At 41.4% G+C, this 22,278-nt stretch overlaps 2 protein-coding genes across 3 annotated transcripts in view; both read left to right on the plus strand.

Moving 5' to 3' along the window:
* Positions 1-9,070, plus strand: part of tmem88b (transmembrane protein 88 b) — a 12,882-nt gene extending 3,812 nt beyond the window's left edge. Inside the window, exons 3-4 of one of the 2 annotated variants that reach the window (XR_005991459.1) lie at positions 3,133-3,568; positions 9,015-9,070. Coding sequence is in view for 1 of the 2 variants with exons in the window: in XM_041779192.1 (XP_041635126.1) it covers positions 3,133-3,411 (279 nt within the window). In the remaining variant the exon portion in view is untranslated. Of the gene's footprint in view, positions 1-3,132; positions 4,233-9,014 lie in introns of those variants that run through there. The other variant, XM_041779192.1, reaches the window with a different exon arrangement.
* Positions 9,071-9,362: 292 nt separating this feature from the next.
* si:cabz01076231.1 (calcium-binding protein 2) lies at positions 9,363-19,462 on the plus strand. The gene is made up of 7 exons (XM_041779194.1): positions 9,363-9,424; positions 9,616-9,736; positions 10,262-10,292; positions 12,222-12,365; positions 13,813-13,922; positions 14,452-14,599; positions 19,434-19,462. Exons 1-7 carry the CDS (start codon positions 9,363-9,365, stop codon positions 19,460-19,462), a joined length of 645 nt encoding a protein of 214 aa, XP_041635128.1.
* The last annotated feature ends 2,816 nt before the right edge of the window (positions 19,463-22,278 follow it).

Below are 22,278 nucleotides of genomic sequence, written 5' to 3' on the forward strand. Positions count from 1 at the left end.
AAGCAGTGATTTCTGGGTGTGAAATAATTAGTTTACATTTTTTAAAGATGAATGTTCACCCCAGAGAGCTGTCTCTTCATATGAAATATCTTAAAGCCCTGATCTCAGAACTTTGATCCAGAAGTTCCAGGCAGTTTTGCCTGGGGGTTGGGTTGGCTCCATGACTGATGAGAGGTCCTCTAATCTGATAAGTCTGGGTTCTCCAAGATAAAGAGATGGAGGGGAATCAGGAGTCAGAACACAGAAGTTAAAGGTTACTTAGCCAAGCAGAAAATGTGCTTAGGAACAGATGAAGAATGCACTGCAGTGAATGGGATGGAAACATACTCTAATCTAAACAAAGACTAACCATTCAGCATTATGGGCTGCAATAATCATGGTGGTCCAGAGACCTTTATGGCACCTATGTGGGCCAACATCTTTCTTAATGACCAGGATTCCCTCTGTTCTCACAGTTAGACCCCATGTGACTGCAGCTTAGAGGGGGATTAAGCAGGACCAGGAGACTGGGGGGAAATCAAAGGATAAGAGAGAAAGTAGAAAAATGCCGTCAGAATAGATTTTTAAGCTTTTTCAAAATAAGAGGACCAAAGCTGTCCTGGAACCCTCCTAAAAACTGGGTCTTTACAAAGCTGGCTCAGATTCAGGAGGTCTGGGGCAAAGTTTTAGACAGTAAAATCAATCCTGGGTGTACGTTCATTTGTCTTACATAATGCAACATTTCTTTAAACCAGTGGTTCTCAACGTTGGGGTCGGGACCCCATTGAGGGACACTGAGAGGGGGTCTCCAGATGCCTTAAAAAACTTTAGAATATAATTTAAATGACACTGTTGCCACTTTACACCAATTTTGCCTAATTTCAACCTGTTGTCGTCACTTTTTCCACCAATTTCACCATCTTTAACACATTTTTGCCACTTAAAACCCATTTTTGTCCATTTTAAACTCTTTTACACCACTTTTTTCTGCCTGCTTTTGCCATTTCTAAACCAAATCTTGCATCTCTTTACCTATGGTTGGCTCTGTTGACCCACTATTAACTCCTTTAACCACTTTTTAAACAAGTTCACATTCCCATTTCTGACCGTTTCTGCTTCAGCTAACCCCTTTTTGTCAGTTTAAATCAATTTTTCATCCCATTTCACCAGTTTCCACCAGTTTTTGCCACTTTAACGCCATTTCAGTCACTTTTTTAATCCCTTTTACTACTTAAATGCCATTTTTCATTTTTTGCCACTTTTATCCAAATTTTGACATTTCTAACCCATTTCTGCTAATCTTAAACTCCAGTTTCACCACCTTTCCCAGCATTTTTGCCATTATTAACCCATTTTAGCTATTTCTAAGGATTACCCTCTTGAAGAGGGCTACTTACTGCACAGATGAATTAAAAAGATATGTGTTTGTTTGATCAGAGTGGTTATGATTCAGGTTAAATATAAAATATCACAGCTTGGTACCATGGTTTTGTTGGCTGGGCCACTCCTCCCTCCTAATAGGTGGCCTTGTCTGCACTATTATTGAAGGTGCATGGCTGTATTCAGCCACCCTCAGGTACAGTAGGGACTTATTTAGATCAGGAATTTTTTAAAGGATTCTTTATCAATGGGAGATAGGGCTAATGGGGGATGTCTGCACTGTTACCACTTTACACCAGGAGATGGCGGACATGAGTAACTTCAATCCCAGCAGCATTTTGGGTGTGTTTCTATTCAAAGTTTTGGAGTTTATAGAGTTTGAAAGACACACGCCCGGTTGAGGAGACGAGTCGGAGCGTAACAGAGAGAAAGACAGCGAATTGTAGCGAGAATACTCACAATGCTGGGAGGAATAGAGGAATATTCACCCTCTGACATGACTTCCAGTAGTCCAGTGAGACCATGGGTAATTCCGCCATGACAGTCCACACGTAGCAAAGCCAATGCTTTGCCTCACCGTGTCTCCACCCCACCAGGGAGGGAGTAATCGGCTAATTAGATTTTGGGAGTGATCTGGATCACAGTCTGGATCCAGGAATGTTTTTAAAAGATTCTTCACTATCGGGAGATAGGGCTGATGGTGGAGGTCAGCGCTTCCTGAGTGTTTTTCTAGTTGTAGTAGAATTTGAATTTTCTTTCTAAACACAGGACATTTTTAGGCATTTCCAGTGAACTTTATCTCGATTATCTACCAGCAGACCACAAGGAGACAGGCCTGACAGCAGAGTCTGCTGGGCCCCTGAAAATCCCAGAGAATGGGCCCTCCACAATGTGATTTAGTACCAGTTTTATCTCATTTTTGCCACTTTCTAACCACTTTTCATTACATTTTTCCAGCAATTTTTGCAGCTTTTACCTATCACCTAGCACACTTCAACCTATTTTTTTTTTTTTACAACTTTTTCTGCCTTTTTCCTTTTGTGCCACTCTTTAACCCCTTTTCCCACTTAATCTGATCATTTTTGCAGCACTTCTGCCAACCTTGACCTTTTTTTTTAAATATCTACTCATTATGATGGTAAATTTCAGTAAAACAGATCAAATGTTCAGTCATTCTAAAACTATTTCCATATTAATTGTTTGTGGGATGGATTTAACAGCTGCAGACATTTAGAGCCAAAGAATACTCTTAAAACCACAGCATCTTCTCTCCTCCTTTTCTGAATTTAATGATCTTTCAGGGTCCAGACAGGAAGCTTTGGGGGGCCTGATATGGTCCCCGGGCCGCCAGTGTATGATCAGTGAGTTATGCTATCCTAGTTTAACAGAGGCCATGAGGTTAACCTTTCAGCCTTTAGTTAGCACGCTCTCTACTAAAACCACTCTTCCTCTGTCCACCACGCTTCCTCATCCCTGAGTGCATCCTGAATATGAAGGGGAGTTCCTTCTTCACTGTCCTCTTACTCTACGGCTCCTCTGGAACATTCCTGAACTTTTACCTCTTCCTTCTCTTTCTGGAGTTGAGTTTTAAAACAGGATCATCATATCTGAGAGGGTCTGCAGGATTTTCTACCCCAAAAGGACTAAAATAGTGTGTTCATGTTGCATTAATGCTGAATCATCATGAATGCATAAGGTCAGTGTTATATCGCCATCTACTGCATGTCCTTCCACAGCCTCTGATAATAGTCCCTCCCTCTTCTCTCTCCTAAGGTCCGCCCCCACGGGACCACTCCCTACTGCTCAGACCTGCTGACTGATGGCGGCTGCGTGGCTCTGCTGGTCGTGGGCTTCCTCTTGGTCACCCCGCTCCTGGTGCTGGCACTGGCTGCGTACTGTCGCCTGGCCCGACACCTCCAGCTGGGCCTGTGCTTTATCCCATACAGCAGGGCCGTGTACAAGAACCTGCCAGCGACCCACCACCGGGGCCTGGGTACGGGCTGCTGCGGCGGCCAGGACGGAGCTGATGGGAGAGGAAAGGTCTGGGTGTGAGATGAAGACACGAGAACGAAGGACAGGCTGAGGGGATTTAAAAAACAGAGGGATAAAGGATGAAAACAACAAAACGTGTACAAACAAGAGACACCAAAAATAAACACATGCGAGGAGAAGGACACGAGTGCCCTTCTGTCAAAATGACACTAAAAATGTAGGAAATTTTTCATCTCCTGCACTCAATTCAAATCATTTGTTTTTTTTAAAACTAGGGCAGCAGAGGTTTTGGGTTGGTCCTCATTCAGGGGTCATAGTTGGGTCACACAAATGCATCCCATCCATAAAAAGGGGAAATTAATGATGCCTCTGTTTGCTAATGTTTTTTAAACAACCAATGAAGAAGTAGAAGCTTCCACAGCAACACAGAAGCAGAAACTACTGCACCAGCTACACTCAGAACTCAGTAACATGCATGTATTTTATATTTTAACCCTACTTTTATTCTGTTTTTTAAAATGAGACCAAAGGTACCAGCTGAATCACAACCTCTGCTCAACACCATAAAACTCCCCTTTAGAAACTTCAGCTTCAGACATCAGATAAATATTTCCACTGATATCTGAACACAGCTGTTCTACATCTAAAACCATTTCTGCTTTTCTAATAGAATAAAACATTATTGTATTCCTTTGGCTTTTCTTTTATAGCCTGAACACACCTGCTACACCTCCCTATTACTCTCTGTATTACACTGTATTACTTTTTAGAGCTGAGAATGAAGGTAAGAAAGTTTTTAAGCTTTCCAAGGGCTGAGAAAAAATGTTTAAAGTCCTGCTCCAACATGTACCACAATTAATTATGTTGAACATGTTCAATAAAAAATCTTTTCAGGTTATGTTAGAATTACTTTATTATTCTTTTTTTAACTTCTTATTTTAAACATTGAAAAAAAGGTCAGTCAGTAAGTCAGTTAGCCAATGAGTCAATCAATTAATCAACCAACCAACCAACCAACCAATCAACTGGTCAACCAACCAACCAACCAATCAGCCAACCAACCAATCAACTGGTCAACCAACCAACCAACCAATCAACCAACCAACCAACCAACCAACAAATCAACTGGTCAACCAACCAACCAACCAATCAACCAACCAACCAACCAACCAACCAACCAACCAACAAATCAACTGGTCAACCAACCAACCAACCAATCAACCAACCAAACAACCAACCAACCAAACAACCAACTAACCAACCAACCAACCAACCAACCAACCAATCAACCAACCAAACAACCAACCAACCAACCAACTAACCAACCAACCAACCAACCAACCAACCAACCAACCAACCAACCAATCAATTAACCAACCAACCAACCAACCAACCAATCAATTAACCAACCAACCAACCAACCAACCAACCAACCAACCAACCAACCAACCAACCAACCAACCAACCAACCAATTAACCAACCAACCAACCAACCAATTAACCAACCAACCAACCAACCAATTAACCAACCAACCAACCAACCAACCAACCAACCAACCAACCAATTAACCAACCAACCAACCAACCAACCAACCAACCAACCAACCAACCAACCAACCAACCAATCAATTAAGCAACCAACCAACCAACCAACCAACCAATCAATTAACCAACCAACCAACCAACCAACCAACCAACCAACCAATTAATCAACCAACCAATCAATTAATCAACCAACCAACCAACCAACAAATCAACCAACCAATCAACCAACCAATCAACCAACCAACCAACCAACCAACCAACCAACCAACCAACCAATCAATTAATCAACTAACCAACAAATCAACTGGTCAACCAACCAACCAATCAACCAACCAACCAATCAACCAACCATCCAACCAACAAATCCACTGGTCAATCAATTTTTCAACCAACCAACCAACCAACCAACCAACCAACCAATCAATTAACCAACCAACCAACCAACCAACCAATCAACCAACCAATCAACCAACCAACAAATCAACTGGTCAACCAACCAACCAACCAATCAACCAACCAACCAACCAACCAACCAACCAACCAATCAATTAACCAACCAACCAACTAACCAATCAACCAACCAACCAACCAACCAACCAATCAATTAACCAACCAACCAACCAACCAACCAACCAACCAACTAATCAACCAACCAACCAACCAACCAACCAACCAATTAATCAACCAACCAATCAACCAACCATCCAACCGACAAATCCACTGGTCAATCAATTTTTCAACCAACCAACCAACCAACCAACCAACCAATCAACCGACCAACCAACCAACCAACAACCAATCAACCAACCAACCAACCAACCAACCAACCAACCAATCAACCAACAGACCAACCAATCAGCCAACCATCCAACCGACAAATCCACTGGTCAATCAATTTTTCAACCAACCAACCAACCAACCAACCAACTAACCAATCAACCAACCAACCAATCAACCAACCAACCAACCAACAAATCAACCAACCAACCAATCAACCAACCAACCAATCAACCAACCAACCAACCAACCAACCAACCAACCAACAGACCAACCAATCAGCCAACCATCCAACCGACAAATCCACTGGTCAATCAATTTTTCAACCAACCAACCAACCAACCAACTAACCAATCAACCAACCAACCAATCAACCAACCAACCAACCAATCAACCAACCAACTAACCAATCAACCAACCAACCAATCAACCAACCAACCAACCAATCAACCAACCAACCAATCAACCAACCAACCAACCAACCAACCAACCAACCAACCAATCAATTAACCAACCAACCAATCAACCAACCAACCAACCAACCAACCAATCAACCAACCAACCAACCAACCAACCAACCAACCAACCAACCAACCAACCAACCAACCAACCAACCAACCAACCAACCAACCAATCAACCAACCAACCAATCAACCAACCAACCAACCAATCAACCAACCAACCAACCAACCAACCAATCAACCAACCAACCAACCAACCAACCAACCAACCAACCAACTAACCAATCAACCAACCAACCAATCAACCAACCAACCAACCAATCAACCAACCAACCAATCAACCAACCAACCAACCAACCAACCAACCAACTGACCAACCAACTAGCCAATCAACCAACCAACCAATCAACCAACCAATCAACCAACCAACCAACCAACCAACCAACCAACTGACCAACCAACTAGCCAATCAACCAACCAACCAAACATCTGACCACCCAACCACCAAACCAACCAACCAACCAACCAACCAACCAACCAACTGACCAACCAACTAGCCAATCAACCAACCAACCAACCAACCAACCAACCAATCAATTAACCAACCAACCAGTGAAATCAGAACTTGACAGATTAGGAGCTAATATCAGCCGTACTCATGACTCAGACGTCCGTCTCCTCCACCACTGATCAGAGAACTGTGATATCAGGGTCATTATAAGGAACACCTGTCATTATAAACATGTGTTACTGAAATGTGGGTTTTCAGTTGCAGTTGAAACTCTAACATGGGTTTCAGTGTTGGATGGACAGAGAACTGTGTGTTGTGTTTTGTGCTGAGAGTGTGTGTCAGGCTGTTGCTAATCTGAGCCTTTATTTTTCTCTGTGTGTGTCAAGTTGAAATACCTACCCAGGTACCACCTTTGATTTAACTGTCACAGAAACACTCTGTAACCACTGAGCATTATCAGTTAGAGCTTTATGTCTAGAAAGGTCTTTGGTATTATTGCAGCCTTTCCACAGTTCTGGACTCAGAGTTATGTAGGGCTGACATCCTTTCACTAACAACAATGAAAATATGATTTAAAGACACAGTACTTCTGTTATTTAGTCAGTATATGAGTGTTTGTGCATTTATGTATTTGAAAACAAATAAAGAGATTTGTGTAATGTCATATCTGTACTACCTGAACTTCACTGAATGAATGAAACAGAAGAGAAAAAACAAACATAAATAAATATTTCAGTGTAAATGGATCATCTATGTGGGTATAAAAATGTATTTTTACAAACAGAACTGAGTCTTTCTTCTTGATTTCATTTTTCTACTAAAGTTTCAGATTCAGCTCCAGTGTGTCCCTGATGGGAGGGAAGTACACGAGTCTACTTCAGATTAAAGAAACCCAAACCTATGAGGCATGAATGTTTGCTCACACGTCTAACAGTGAGTTCAGCTCATCTGACCTCACTCTGCTCTAACCATGGTGTGTTTGATTTTTCAGATATGATCTGAACTGATGATGTGTCTGCCATGGTTAAAGCAGGACTGTCTGAATAAAAACCTTTAAAAATAGCAGTTTGAATCCTGTTCTCAGAGGGCTGAGGCATCAGGCCTGTTTTGGGGAAACTTGCTGATTATGTCGTCTGTGGTGGACGAGCAGTCAGGGGTGCTTCTGTGTTTGTAACAGGACCGCACAGCCTGATCAGCTGGAAACTAGTGAACATCATCCTGCTGTGCTGATGGACTTCCCGGTTTTACGTCCACTCAGTTCAGATCCAAGAACTACAGAAAGAACAGTGATTTATTTTCAGGACACGCCGTCACCATGACTGTGACACAGTAATCATTTTTAAGCTCCAAGCTGACCCGTGCTGACTGCAGGATAAAACCCTTGAACACACCGTGGTGTCCTCCATTTTTCACCATAGTCATTGATCCAGAGACGCTATCCCCACAGGTAGCGTCTCACAGCGTCGTCACAGCACACGCTATCCCCACCAACTGTAGCTGCACCTGCATGTATGTGAATACATGACCCTCAGTAAAAGGGTCGGGTACTAATGAGCTGTAGACGGCTCTCTGAGCAGTCTGGGGAGAAGCAGCATCAGTCAATGTTCAGACATCAAGGCTCTGACAGCAATGTGAGCAGAAATCTACATAACACTGGTAGTAATGAGTCAGCATGCTTTATATCTGCAGGGTAGTGAAGAGGATGCAGCATCTTCACCCTGGAGTAAAACATTCCCAGAGGAAAATTCACCTGCTCAAGGCATTCTCTTCTACATCTCATGATCAGGGGCGTAGCTAGGGATTTAGGGCCCCTAGAGAGAAAATTACACAGGGCCCCCCTTAGCCGGCTAGCCAAGCAACAAATGTTGCATCATTTTTACAAATATAAATGCATTTGGATGTATTTTTAACCATCATTTCCCAATTTATGAGCATTTTTTTAACCATGGCTAAATTACAGGTGCATCTCAAAAATTAGAATATCATAAAAAAGTTTAATATTTTTTGTCACTTGTTTCTGAAAGGTAGACCCATATATTATATAGACTCATTACACACAGAGTGAAATATTTCAAGCCTTTATATCTTAGATGTTGACAATTATGGCTTACAGATAATGAAAACCTAAAATTCAGTGTCTCAGAAAATTAAAATATTACATAAGATCAATAAAAAAAGGATATTTTAAACAGAAATGTCAGTCTTCTGAAAAGTATGTTCATTTCTATGCATCAATACTTGGTTGGGTCTCCTTTTGCATGAATTACTGCATCAGTGCGGCGTGGCATGGAGGCGATCAGCCTGTGGCACTGCTCAGGTGTAATGGGAGCCCAGGTTGCTTTGAGTCTGTAATATTTGATTCTTTACAGAGAAGAAGACGTCCACCTTTGAGGCCTTGAAGGCAGACATCCTTCTTAGAAGTCCCATCAGTCACACTGCCGCTCCACGTTTTGCTTTCTAATCGTTGGCCGCATCTTTAGCCAGGTAATCACCTCTTAAGCCTTCCTGTTGGAAAGAGGTGAAGGAAAAACTGAGTAGAGCCATTCACAACAGAAGTGGAGCACCACTGAAGGAGGACAGGAAGGGCAGAGCAGGTTTGTGAAGTAGCCACAGATCTCCATTCCAGGTTTGGCTCTCTGAAGTACCATAGACTCAAGCATACAGGAGCTGCTGCTGCATCTGCCGGGCTGACTTCAGGCTCTTTGTTTATTCACAGCATGTCCAAAGCAGGAGACAGGACACCGTCTACTACCTCTGTTGATTCAGCCTCAACAGACGGGTGAGCGATGCTTCCTCTCAGAGTTTCTGTCAGAGTTTAGTGTTCCAGCGTTTCTCTAGTCCACCTGTCACCATGATCTAAGAACGCTGGATTCACGTCGACTCCTGGTCCAAGTTCATGTACCCCGCTGGCTGATAGGTATTAGACATTTTTGATTATTAACACAGATTTTTACATGTTTTTCTCTGTAGAAAAGAAAGCAAGGAGGGGTCAGTCTCCGACACGCCCAAGAAATCCTCAAAGAAGTCCAAGAAGAACACTGAGAGCATGAACAAAGTCTACAACTCTGTGCTCAACAGTGTTTTTGGGGCGGTGAGTTTGGGATGGGACATCCTGTTGACCACAGCGCTCTTTACTCTTTAAAAGTCTTTACAGCGCTCTTTCTAAGCAGGCTGGGGTCTCACGTTTCTGTACGAGGTTTTCAGTTTCAGAATCAGCGAGTTAAACAGCTGAGATCTGTGTCAAACACCAACATTCAACAGTTTAGATTGCACTTGTGTAGCTGAGCTGTGCTCACTAAGCCTGCTGTGTCTTTAGTATTAGAGTCTCATTAGTCCAGACTTACTGCCAGCACACATTAGTCTAATCCAGAGGAGAGGCTGGCAAACACATGGCTGCTTGAGCGTGTTTATGCTCACCTGTTGTCTGCAGGACCATGAAACTGACCTCAGTCACAGCTCTCAGTGTGTGGAGATAAATTTAACCAAAGGTCCTTTCTTCTCACTAGTACATCAAACTGGTTTTAAAACGTTTTACTAGTTTTTAGTTTTGCACAGGATTCATCTGACTTTATGAGAGCAGATTTAGAATTCAACATCTTTGTTTCTTTGTTTGCAGGACAGAGAGTTAGCCCAGGCTGAACTGGATGGTGAGTGAAACAGATCAACATCATTATTAATAATAATAATTATTATCATTGTGAAGTTTTGCCTGCATACAGCACCACCCATCCGTATTTTGGACTGAAACTGTGTCACGTGTGTTTAACAGTCAATGTTATAAACCAGTGTTACTCAACCCAGCTCAACCAAAGAGCCAAACTATTTAAAAAAAAAAACTTTGAGCCACAATCTAGGTGGTGAAAAGTGGCGAAAAATGGTTAAAGTGGCAATAAAGATAAGTTAAAGTTGTGAAATGATCAAAAAGTGGAAAAAATTTGTTGAAAAATTAAGTTAAAGATGGCAAAATAATTGAAAAACAGTCAAATGTGGCAAAAATTAGTAACTAAAATGGACAAAAGTGGCAAAAATGGGAAAAAAAACTGTCATTCAATGGTAAAAGGCAGCTTAAATGTGCAAGAAGGGGTATAGAGTGGCAAAGAGGGGATTGCAAAAAGCAAGAAAACAAGGCGAAAACGGGTGAAAAATCACAAAAATTGATGACAAAAAAATGAATAACAGGTGGGAAAACTGATCAAAAATGTGGCAAAAATGAGTAAAAAGAGGCTAAAATGGACAAAAGAGGCAAAAATGGGAAAAAACTGGCATTCAATAGTAAAAGGTAGCTTAAATGTGCAAGAAAGGGCAAAAATAGCAAAGGGGGGGGGGGATTGAAAATAGTAAAAGCAAGAAAACAACATGAAAACTGGTGTAAAATCGCAAAAATTGATAACAAAAAAACGTTTTACAGATGGCAAAACTGATCAAAAATGTGGCAAAAAATGTGAGTGAAGAGAGGCTAAAATAGACAAAAGAGGCAAACTGGTCAAAAACTGGCGAAAAAGTGGCAAAATATATAAAAATTGGGAAAAAATTTGGTAAAAAAAGTAGCAAAATTAATTAAAAAATGAGTTATAGATGGCAAAAATGATCAAAAACTGTATAAATGTGGCAAAAAAAGTGAAAAGGGACTCAAATGGACAAAAGAAGCAAATTGATGAAAACTGGCAAATATTGGGTGAAAAAGTAGCAAAACTGATTAAAAAAATGTGTTAGAGGTGGCAAAAATGGTCAAAAATGTGGCCAAAAATGAGTGAAAAGAGACTAAAATGGACAAAAGAGGCAAAGAACTGGCAAAAATTGATGGAAATTGGCAAAAATTGGGTGAAAAAGTATCAGAATTGAATAAAAATTGAGTCAAGGGTGGCACAAATGGTCAAAAACGGTCAGAAATGTGGCAAAAATGAGTAAAAAGAGACTAAAAAAGACAAAAGAGGCAAAAAGTGTTAAAAAACTGGCAAAGACGTGGCAAAAAATTGGTGAAAACTGGCAAAAATTGGGTGGAAAAAGTGGCAAAATTGATTTAGAAAACAAGTTACAGGTGACAAAAATGGTTCAAAAATGTGACAAAAATAAGTGAAAAGGGACTAAAATGGACAAAGGTGGCAAAAAAGGGGAAAAAGTAGCATTCAATGGAAAAAGGCGGTTTAAATAAATGAGAAGCAAACATGGAAAAAAGTGGAAAAAATGCAAATAGCAGGAGAAAAAAGAAAAGACTGGTGAAAAGCAGCAAAAGAAGTGAAAAACTTGGGCTTAAAAAGACAGTTTAGACCAACTGTACAAGAGGAGAGAACAAACTGATCAATGTGACGTAATGTATAACTTCTGAGGTTAAAGTTTTTTTCTTGGGGAAGAATATTTCAAATAAAGACAGAAAAGAGCCGCATGTGGCTCCAGAGCTGGCGTTCATATCACTCTTATAAATGTTTGCTGGTCCTTTCTCTGAGGTGTTGGGTGTCTACCTTTCTCTAAATGAAACCTTTGGTTTTAACGGGGTTTTCTTTTGATATTAGAGCTGAGATCCTGCAGACTGTGGCAGCTGAGATCTCTGATAACTGAAGTCTCTTCTGTGTCTAAAGAGCTGCAGGAGGCCTTTAAAGAGTTTGACTACGACCAGGACGGCTACCTGAACTACAAGGATGTGGCTGAGTGCATGAGGACCATGGGGTACATGCCCACAGAGATGGAGCTGCTGGAGATAGTGCAGCAGATCAAAATGAGAAGTGAGCAGATAATAGGAAATGAACACACAGTTAGAGCAGGGGTGTCAGACTCAAGCACAGCAGGGGCCCAAGTCTGAGTTTGGGTCTAACCTGAGGGCCGGACTGGGTCAAAGTTCCCATAAACTGTCCACCTCATCTTCACCAGTGACAAATTATAGAGGAAAAACATAACGATGATGGTAAATGATTCTGAGATTTAAAAGAAAGAGTAAAAACCGTGATCTTTAAGAGTTAAAGTCCTAAAAATATCAAAATCATGACTTTGAAAGGTCAGAAAGATGATATAGTTTAAAATTTTGAATCCAAAAAGTCAATATTTGGGATTAAATGTTATATTTAAGGAGTTAAAAATGTCATGAAAAAAATTCTAAATCAAGAGTTTAGAAGGTGAAACTATGAGATGAACTAAGAGTTTGAAAGATCAAAATATACGATAAAATTCTAAATAATGAGTTTTAAAGGTCAAAATATCAGATAAAATTCAAAATCAAGAGGTTTAAAGGTCAAAATATAAGATAAAATTCTAAATAATGAGTTTTAAAGGTCAAAATATCAGATAAAATTCAAATTCAAGAGTTTTAAAGGTCAAAATATAAGATAAAATTCAAAATCAAGAGTTTTAAAGGTCAAAATATCAGATAAAATTCAAAATCAAGAGTTTTAAAGGTTAAAATATAAGATAAAATTCAAAATCAAGAGTTTTAAAGGTCAAAATATCAGATAAAATTCAAAATCAAGAGTTTTAAAGGTCAAAATATAAGATAAAATTCAAAATCAAGAGTTTTAAAGGTCAAAATATAAGATAAAATTCAAAATCAAGAGTTTTAGAGGTCAAAATATAAGATAAAATTCTAAATAATGAGTTTTCAATGTCAAAATATCAAGTAAAATTAAATATTTTGAGTTTTTAAGGTCCAAAGATGAGCTAAAGATTTAAGATTTTGAATAGAAAAGGTTAATATTTGCAATTAAAATTCAAAGCTAGAGTTGAAAATGTCAAAATGTAAGATAAAATTCAATTTCATAAGTCTTAAACGTCAAAATTTGACTTAAAAATTAAAATTGTGAATTTGAAAAGTTAAAATATCATACTGAAAGTCAAAACCATAAGCTTAAGTCATAACTGTGAGATGCAGATTAGAAAACATGAAATGAAAACACAAATTTATTTTCCCACATTCCTAACTTTTGATCTAATTGTTTTAACTATTTCTACCTCTAATGACTTAAGGAAATTTTAGTCATCGAGGTTAAATTTAGATTTTTATACTGGAGTAAACCTGCCGACCTCATACTGGTGGGCCAGTTATATTAAAAATAGGATCTGTGCCATGGGCCGGATTTGGCCCCCGGGCCTTGAGTTTGACACCCCTGAGTGAGACGCTGATTATGAGTTAATATTTTGGTGTTTTGTCATCCCGGCCCCTGACTGCTCTCCTCTCTCCAGTGGGGGGACTGATGGATTTTGAAGACTTTGTTGAGCTGATGGGGCCCAGGATGATGGGGGAGACCGCTCATATGCTGGGACTGAAGGAGCTCCAGTCGGCTTTTGTCCAGGTCAGTCAACAACAATATGCTCTCTTTATTATAGTTATTATAACAGCTCTGTTTATTATCAGTAGATAAAACACATCCAGATATGTGGGGACTGTGGATCAGTGGTCGTCTCACAGTCAGAAGGTCGTGGGTTCGATCCCCAGCTCCTGCAGTCACATGTCGGCGTCCTGGAGCAGGATTCCTAACCCCCGACTGACCTCCCACTGCTGCGTCAGCAGTGTGTAAATGCAGCTTACCAATAGGATTAGCTAACACTGATGGGTAGTCCTCTACCGTCAGTGAGAGAACGTGTAGGTGTGACCTTCGAGAAGTCACATGACTAGACAAGCGCTATACATGTCCACTATCAGATTAAATACAAACCAGCAGCACTGACCTGTGGCCAGTGATCCTGAACTCCTCTAAACTCAGTGAACTGATCCAGGACTCACAGAGAGGGAAGGACACTGTCAGGTGGACTGGAGACTTTCCAGCTTCAGATGATAAAAGCATCACTTATGAAGTTGTTTCTCTCTTTTCTGGGTGAAAGTTTGATCTGGATGGAGATGGAAAAATCAACCAGGATGAGATGAAAGAGGCGATTAAATCACTGCTGGGAGAGAAGTTAAAGAAAGGAGAGCTGGAGGAGATCCTGAAGGAGCTGGACATTAATGCAGACGGGAACATTGACTTTGAAGGTGAGCAACACAACTTTAACCTGTTTCCCTGACTTTCTACGGCTGTTATTTTCACCTCATGTCTCCTGTCTCCCTGACTTTCTACAGTTGTTATTCTCAGCTCATGTCTCCTGTCTCCCTGACTTTCTACAGCTGTTATTCTCACCTCACGTCTCCTGTCTCCCTGACTTTCTACGGCTGTTATTCTCACCTCACGTCTCCTGTCTCCCTGACTTTCTACGGCTGTTATTCTCACCTCACGTCTCCTGTCTCCCTGACTTTCTACGGCTGTTATTCTCACCTCACGTCTCCTGTCTCCCTGACTTTCTACGGCTGTTATTCTCACCTCATGTCTCCTGTCTCCCTGACTTTCTACAGTTGTTATTCTCACCTCATGTCTCCTGTTTCCCTGACTTTCTACAGCTGTTATTCTCACCTCATGTCTCCTGTCTCCCTGACTTTCTACAGCTGTTATTCTTACCTCATTTCTCGTGTCTTCCTGACTTCCTACAGCTGTTATTCTCACCTCATGTCTCCTGTCTCCCTGACTCTCTACAGCTGTTATTGCCACCTCATGTCTCCTGTCTCCCTGACTTTCTACAGCTGTTATTCTCACCTCATGTCTCCTGTCTCCCTGACTTTCTACGGCTGTTATTCTCACCTCACGTCTCCTGTCTCCCTGACTTTCTACAGTTGTTATTCTCACCTCATGTCTCCTGTCTCCCTGACTTTCTACAGCTGTTATTCTCACCTCACGTCTCCTGTCTCCCTGACTTTCTACGGCTGTTATTCTCACCTCACGTCTCCTGTCTCCCTGACTTTCTACAGTTGTTATTCTCACCTCATGTCTCCTGTTTCCCTGACTTTCTACAGCTGTTATTCTCACCTCATGTCTCCTGTCTCCCTGACTTTCTACAGCTGTTATTCTTACCTCATTTCTCGTGTCTTCCTGACTTCCTACAGCTGTTATTCTCACCTCATGTCTCCTGTCTCCCTGACTCTCTACAGCTGTTATTGCCACCTCATGTCTCCTGTCTCCCTGACTTTCTAAAGTTGTTATTCTCACCTCACATCTTCTGTCTCCGAGTCTCTACAGCTGTTATTCTCACCTCATATCTCCTGTCTCCCTGACTTTCTACAGTTGTTATTCTCACCTCATGTCTCCTGTCTCCATGACTTTCTACGGCTGTTATTCTCACCTCATGTCTCCAGTCTCCCTGACTTTCTAAAGTTGTTATTCTCACCTCACATCTTCTGTCTCCGAGTCTCTACAGCTGTTATTCTCACCTCATATCTCCTGTCTCCCTGACCTTCTACAGCTGTTATTCTCACCTCATATCTCCTGTCTCCCTGACCTTCTACAGTTGTTATTCTCACCTCATGTCTCCTGTCTCCCTGACTTTCTACAGCTGTTATTCCCACCTCATGTCCCCAGTCTCCCTGACTTTCTAAAGCTGTTATTCTCACCTCATGTCTCCTGTCTCCCTGACTTTCTACAGTTGTTATTCTCACCTCATGTCTCCTGTCTCCATGACTTTCTACAGTTGTTATTCTCACCTCATGTCTCCTGTTTCCCTGACTTTCTACAGCTGTTATTCTCACCTCATGTCTCCTGTCTCCCTGACTTTCTACAGCTGTTATTCTCACCTCACGTCTCCTGTCTCCCTGACTTTCTACAGTTGTTATTCTCACCTCATGTCTCCTGTTTCCCTGACTTTCTACAGCTGTTATTCTCACCTCATGTCTCCTGTCTCCCTGACTTTCTACAGCTGTTATTCTTACCTCATTTCTCGTGTCTTCCTGACTTCCTACAGCTGTTATTCTCACCTCATGTCTCCTGTCTCCCTGACTCTCTACAGCTGTTATTGCCACCTCATGTCTCCTGTCTCCCTGACTTTCTACGGCTGTTATTCTCACCTCATGTCTCCAGTCTCCCTGACTTTCTAAAGTTGTTATTCTCACCTCACATCTTCTGTCTCTGAGTCTCTACAGCTGTTATTCTCACCTCATATCTCCTGTCTCCCTGACCTTCTACAGCTGTTATTCTCACCTCATATCTCCTGTCTCCCTGACCTTCTACAGTTGTTATTCTCACCTCATGTCTCCTGTCTCCCTGACTTTCTACAGTTGTTATTCTCACCTCATGTCTCCTGTTTCCCTGACTTTCTACAGCTGTTATTCTCACCTCATGTCTCCTGTCTCCCTGACTTTCTACAGCTGTTATTCTTACCTCATTTCTCGTGTCTTCCTGACTTCCTACAGCTGTTATTCTCACCTCATGTCTCCTGTCTCCCTGACTCTCTACAGCTGTTATTGCCACCTCATGTCTCCAGTCTCCCTGACTTTCTACAGCTGTTATTCTCACCTCATGTCTCCTGTCTCCCTGACTTTCTACGGCTGTTATTCTCACCTCATGTCTCCAGTCTCCCTGACTTTCTAAAGTTGTTATTCTCACCTCACGTCTTCTGTCTCCGAGTCTCTACAGCTGTTATTCTCACCTCATATCTCCTGTCTCCCTGACCTTCTACAGTTGTTATTCTCACCTCATGTCTCCTGTCTCCCTGACTTTCTACAGCTGTTATTCCCACCTCATGTCTCCTGTTTCCCTGACTTTCTACAGCTGTTATTCTCACCTCATGTCTCTTGTCTCCCTGACTTTCTACAGCTGTTATTCTTACCTCATTTCTCGTGTCTTCCTGACTTCCTACAGCTGTTATTCTCACCTCATGTCTCCTGTCTCCCTGACTCTCTACAGCTGTTATTGCCACCTCATGTCTCCTGTCTCCCTGACTTTCTACGGCTGTTATTCTCACCTCATGTCTCCAGTCTCCCTGACCTTCTAAAGTTGTTATTCTCACCTCACATCTTCTGTCTCCGAGTCTCTACAGCTGTTATTCTCACCTCATATCTCCTGTCTCCCTGACCTTCTACAGCTGTTATTCTCACCTCATATCTCCTGTCTCCCTGACCTTCTACAGTTGTTATTCTCACCTCATGTCTCCTGTCTCCCTGACTTTCTACAGTTGTTACTCTCACCTCATGTCTCCTGTCTCCATGACTTTCTACAGCTGTTATTCTCACCTCATGTCTCCTGTCTCCATGACTTTCTACAGCTGTTATTCTCACCTCATGTCTCCTGTCTCCCTGACTTTCTACAGCTGTTATTCTTACCTCATTTCTCGTGTCTTCCTGACTTCCTACAGCTGTTATTCTCACCTCATGTCTCCTGTCTCCCTGACTCTCTACAGCTGTTATTGCCACCTCATGTCTCCTGTCTCCCTGACTTTCTACAGCTGTTATTCTCACCTCATGTCTCCTGTCTCCCTGACTTTCTACGGCTGTTATTCTCACCTCATGTCTCCAGTCTCCCTGACTTTCTAAAGTTGTTATTCTCACCTCACGTCTTCTGTCTCCGAGTCTCTACAGCTGTTATTCTCACCTCATATCTCCTGTCTCCCTGACCTTCTACAGCTGTTATTCTCACCTCATGTCTCCTGTCTCCCTGACTTTCTACAGCTGTTATTCCCACCTCATGTCTCCTGTCTCCCTGACTTTCTACAGCTGTTATTCTCACCTCATGCCTCCTGTCTCCCTGAATTTCTGCAGCTGTTATTCCCACCTCATGTCCCCCGTCTCCCTGACTTTCTACAGCTGTTATTCTTACCTCATTTCTCGTGTCTTCCTGACTTCCTACAGCTGTTATTCTCACCTCATGTCTCCTGTCTCCCTGACTCTCTACAGCTGTTATTGCCACCTCATGTCTCCTGTCTCCCTGACTTTCTACAGCTGTTATTCTCACCTCATGTCTCCTGTCTCCCTGACTTTCTACGGCTGTTATTCTCACCTCATGTCTCCAGTCTCCCTGACTTTCTACAGCTGTTATTCTCACCTCACGTCTTCTGTCTCCGAGTCTCTACAGCTGTTATTCTCACCTCATATCTCCTGTCTCCCTGACCTTCTACAGCTGTTATTCTCACCTCATGTCTCCTGTCTCCCTGACTTTCTACAGCTGTTATTCCCACCTCATGTCTCCTGTCTCCCTGACTTTCTACAGCTGTTATTCTCACCTCATGCCTCCTGTCTCCCTGAATTTCTGCAGCTGTTATTCCCACCTCATGTCCCCCGTCTCCCTGACTTTCTACAGCTGTTATTCTCACCTCATGTCTCCTGTCTCCCTGACTTTCTGCAGCTGTTATTCTCACCTCATGTCTCCTGTCTCCCTGACTTTCTACAGCTGTTATTTTCACCTCACGTCTCCTGTCTCCCTGACTTTCTACGGCTGTTATTCTCACCTCATGTCTCCTGTCTCCCTGACTTTCTAAAGTTGTTATTCTCACCTCATGCCTCCTGTCTCCCTGACTTTCTACAGTTGTTATTCTCACCTCACGTCTCCTGTCTCCCTGACTTTCTAAAGTTGTTATTCTCACCTCATGTCTCCTGTCTCCCTGACTTTCTACAGCTGTTATTCTCACCTCACATCTCCTGTCTCCCTGACTTTCTAAAGTTGTTCTCTCACCTCACGTCTCCTGTCTCCCTGACTTTCTAAGCTGTTATTCTCACCTCATGTCTCCTGTCTCCCTGACTTTCTACCGCTGTTATTCTCACCTCACATCTCCTGTCTCCCTGACTTTCTAAAGTTGTTATTCTCACCTCACGTCTCCTGTCTCCCTGACTTTCTAAGCTGTTATTCTCACCTCATGTCTCCTGTCTCCCTAACTTTCTACAGTTGTTATTCTCACCTCATTTCTCCTGTCTCCCTGACTTTCTACAGTTGTTATTCTCACCTCATGTCTCCTGTCTCCCTGATTTCTACAGTTTTTATTCTCACCACATGTCTCCTGTCTCTTCCCTCCAGAGTTCGTGATGATGCTCTCCATTCGCTGACCAGGACAGCTGTGTACCATAAATGGTGTACCTGACTCTCTCTGACCACATTAGCTTAGCTCTAGACCTCTATAACATACGTGCCTATCTCTGTCTCAGCTGGACTGTTAAAGTGGAAAGGATGTGTGTAATATATGTGCTGTCAGGGGCGTAGCTAGGGATTTAGGGCCCCTAGAAAGAAGATTACACAGGGCTCCCCTTAGCCGGCTAGCCAAGCAACAAATGTTCAATCATTTTTACTAATATATATGCATTCTGATGTATTTTTAACCATCATTTACCAATTTATGAACTTTTTTTAACCATTTTTTGGCTTAATTAAATATACTTTCATTTTTTTTGTAGTGCTGGATCACACTATTTGGACATTTTTAGGAGAGGGCCCCCCAGAATCCCAGAGTTGTATTTGACTCTATTTGATACAAATTTCTTTCTGTTGACTTATTCATGTAGTCACTTTTGATACAATAATGACACTAATCACTAAGAAAGATAAAATAAAAACACACTTTTCATTGTAGGCACGTGGAAGCCCATTTCTGCCACTTAAAAAAAAATCTGACTTTTTATCTCATAATTCTGACTTTTTATCTCATAATCATGACTTTCTTCATCTTATTATTCTGCCCTTTTATTTCATAATTTTGACTTAGAATTTTTTTCAAGAATTGCTGTATTTTCACATTTTTGTCTTTTTTATTTGACCCAAATGGGCTTCCGTACAGGCCCCTCCCTCCTGCGGGCCCCCTGTGCTACGCCCATGTGTGCTGTAAATAAGAGTGGAATGTTTTCTTTAATAAAGACGTAAAACTTCTGTGTTTTCTGAACGTTCCTTTTATTTAAAATAGACAAGAAAATATGTTTGATATAATTTATTAAATTAGTAACAGAACTGTTTACAATCAAACTGTTCCACAGACTTTATTCCAAAAAAAGTCATTATAGACTAGCTACTCCAACACAAGTGTTAAATAGTTCATTACAAAGTCATCAGAATGTCTTTAACAATAACAGAGCTTCAGCTTCTCTAGGTTTAACAGTGGAGAACTTTCTGCACATCCCAAACTTTCAGAGTTTTATTTTTTGACACATCCTAGAATAAATTCCAAAATCAAGCTGATATTTGACACCAGAGCACAAACTATTTAAAAATCTAAGATTAAGAGAGTATTTGCATTCATTTACCACTGAAACGAACCCTGTTTATGTAAGTGCAGTCCAGTAGATTTATCTAACCGGACACGCCAGATGGATCTGGTAAACCTCTCATAGACAGTGTTTGGCAAAGGGCAGAGCCTTTGAAAAAACTCAGAAGGTGATTGGATGAACGTTCTGTCTGTCACATCTCTACGGGCCAATCAGAGCAACAAAACGTGACGTAGCCGCGACCGAGGAGTAAATCCATAGAGAACTGAATAACGGTAACCATGGCGACTGTAGACATGTCAGTACACGACTCTTGTCATTTTTGAAAAGAAAACAACTCACTGCTGTTCTTTGTTCTTCTTTTAACCAAGAAATGATGTCAAGTTCTGATAAAACTGGCGCTTTAGCAGCATCCACGCTAATCTCTTCCACTACAACTCCACCGGCCTCTTGCTGCTGCTTGCTTATGTCACGACTCCGCCGTGCCTGAAAGTACTGCCCCTCATCGCTGATTGGTCCTGCCACTTTCTAACCGGGCCCAAAAGGTTAAAATGGGAGCAGAAACACGGAAACGGGCGAATCCATCTGCTTTGTAAGGTTAGAGTTTATCCACTAAGACAGTGAAAATCCTCGACCACATCGGTTCTCAACGCTGGGGTCGGACCCCCTTCGGGGTCGCCAGATGCCTTAAAAACAAATTAAGATTTTCTTTCAAATTACACGTTTATCACTTTAAACCAATTCTGCCAAATTTAAATGCTTTCTGAACTTTTCCCACCAGTTTTATATAAAGCATCTTAGACCACCTTTACATCTATCTGTGCCCATTTTAACCACATTTCACTATTTCTCAGTTTGACCTATTTATGCCAATTTCTGCCTATTTTCATGCCTCAGTTAACCCATTGTTGCCAGTTTAATCCCATTTTAGGCACTTTTTAATCCCCTTTTACCACTTTTATGCCCGTTTTTGCCTCTTTCATCCAGATTTCCAAGTTTGCGTATTGTTTTGCCACTTTTATCTAATTTTTGCCACTTCTAACCCATTTCTACTACTTTCAAAATCCCATTTCACCACCTTTTCGAGAGCGACCTGGATGCATCCGAGGACCTCCACTTCACACCAGAAGTCAGAAAATCACCGCCATATCTCGTCCTCTACTACCAGAAGTCTCTTGAACTGAACTTCTTTGTTGTTTCTCCCTGTGTGGCCACCATTTTGATAGAGGCTAGTTCGTCACATAAGGAAATAAAAGTAGACAAAAAATTGGCAAGTTTTCGGGTTAACAGACACAGCAATAATGTTACATTTATTTTAGTGGTGCCAAACGATTACAAATTTTAATCAGATTAATCACAGGGTTGCTGTGGATGAATTTCGATTAATCATGATTAAATATCACTCATTTTTAATCATATTAATCGCGTTTCATTTTGCATCAGCAGACAGACTCAAGAAAGAGGGGAATATATATGCCAGGGCTATTCAATTACAAATTCAACTAGGCCAAATTTTTAAATCAAGAAATGTAGCCGGGCCAGACATGTTTGGCACCCAGTGAGCAGCTGGTAATGTCAAATTTCAAAACAATACAGATCAATTTGATGAAAATATTCACTTTTATTCATAGTGTCCCTTTTAAATTTGGCAACATGAGAAAAAAAGCACA

This window comes from Cheilinus undulatus, linkage group 22 (genome assembly GCF_018320785.1).
Source record: "Cheilinus undulatus linkage group 22, ASM1832078v1, whole genome shotgun sequence".
Taxonomy (NCBI): domain Eukaryota; kingdom Metazoa; phylum Chordata; class Actinopteri; order Labriformes; family Labridae; genus Cheilinus; species Cheilinus undulatus.

Coding starts and splice junctions, on each gene's coding strand:
- si:cabz01076231.1 (XM_041779194.1), top strand. CDS start 9,363: ATGTCCAAAGCAGGAGACAGGACACCGTCTACTACCTCTGTTGATTCA. Junction 13,923..14,451: donor TCCAGTCGGCTTTTGTCCAG/GTCAGTCAACAA, acceptor TCTGGGTGAAAG/TTTGATCTGGATGGAGATGG. Junction 14,600..19,433: donor CGGGAACATTGACTTTGAAG/GTGAGCAACACA, acceptor TCTTCCCTCCAG/AGTTCGTGATGATGCTCTCC.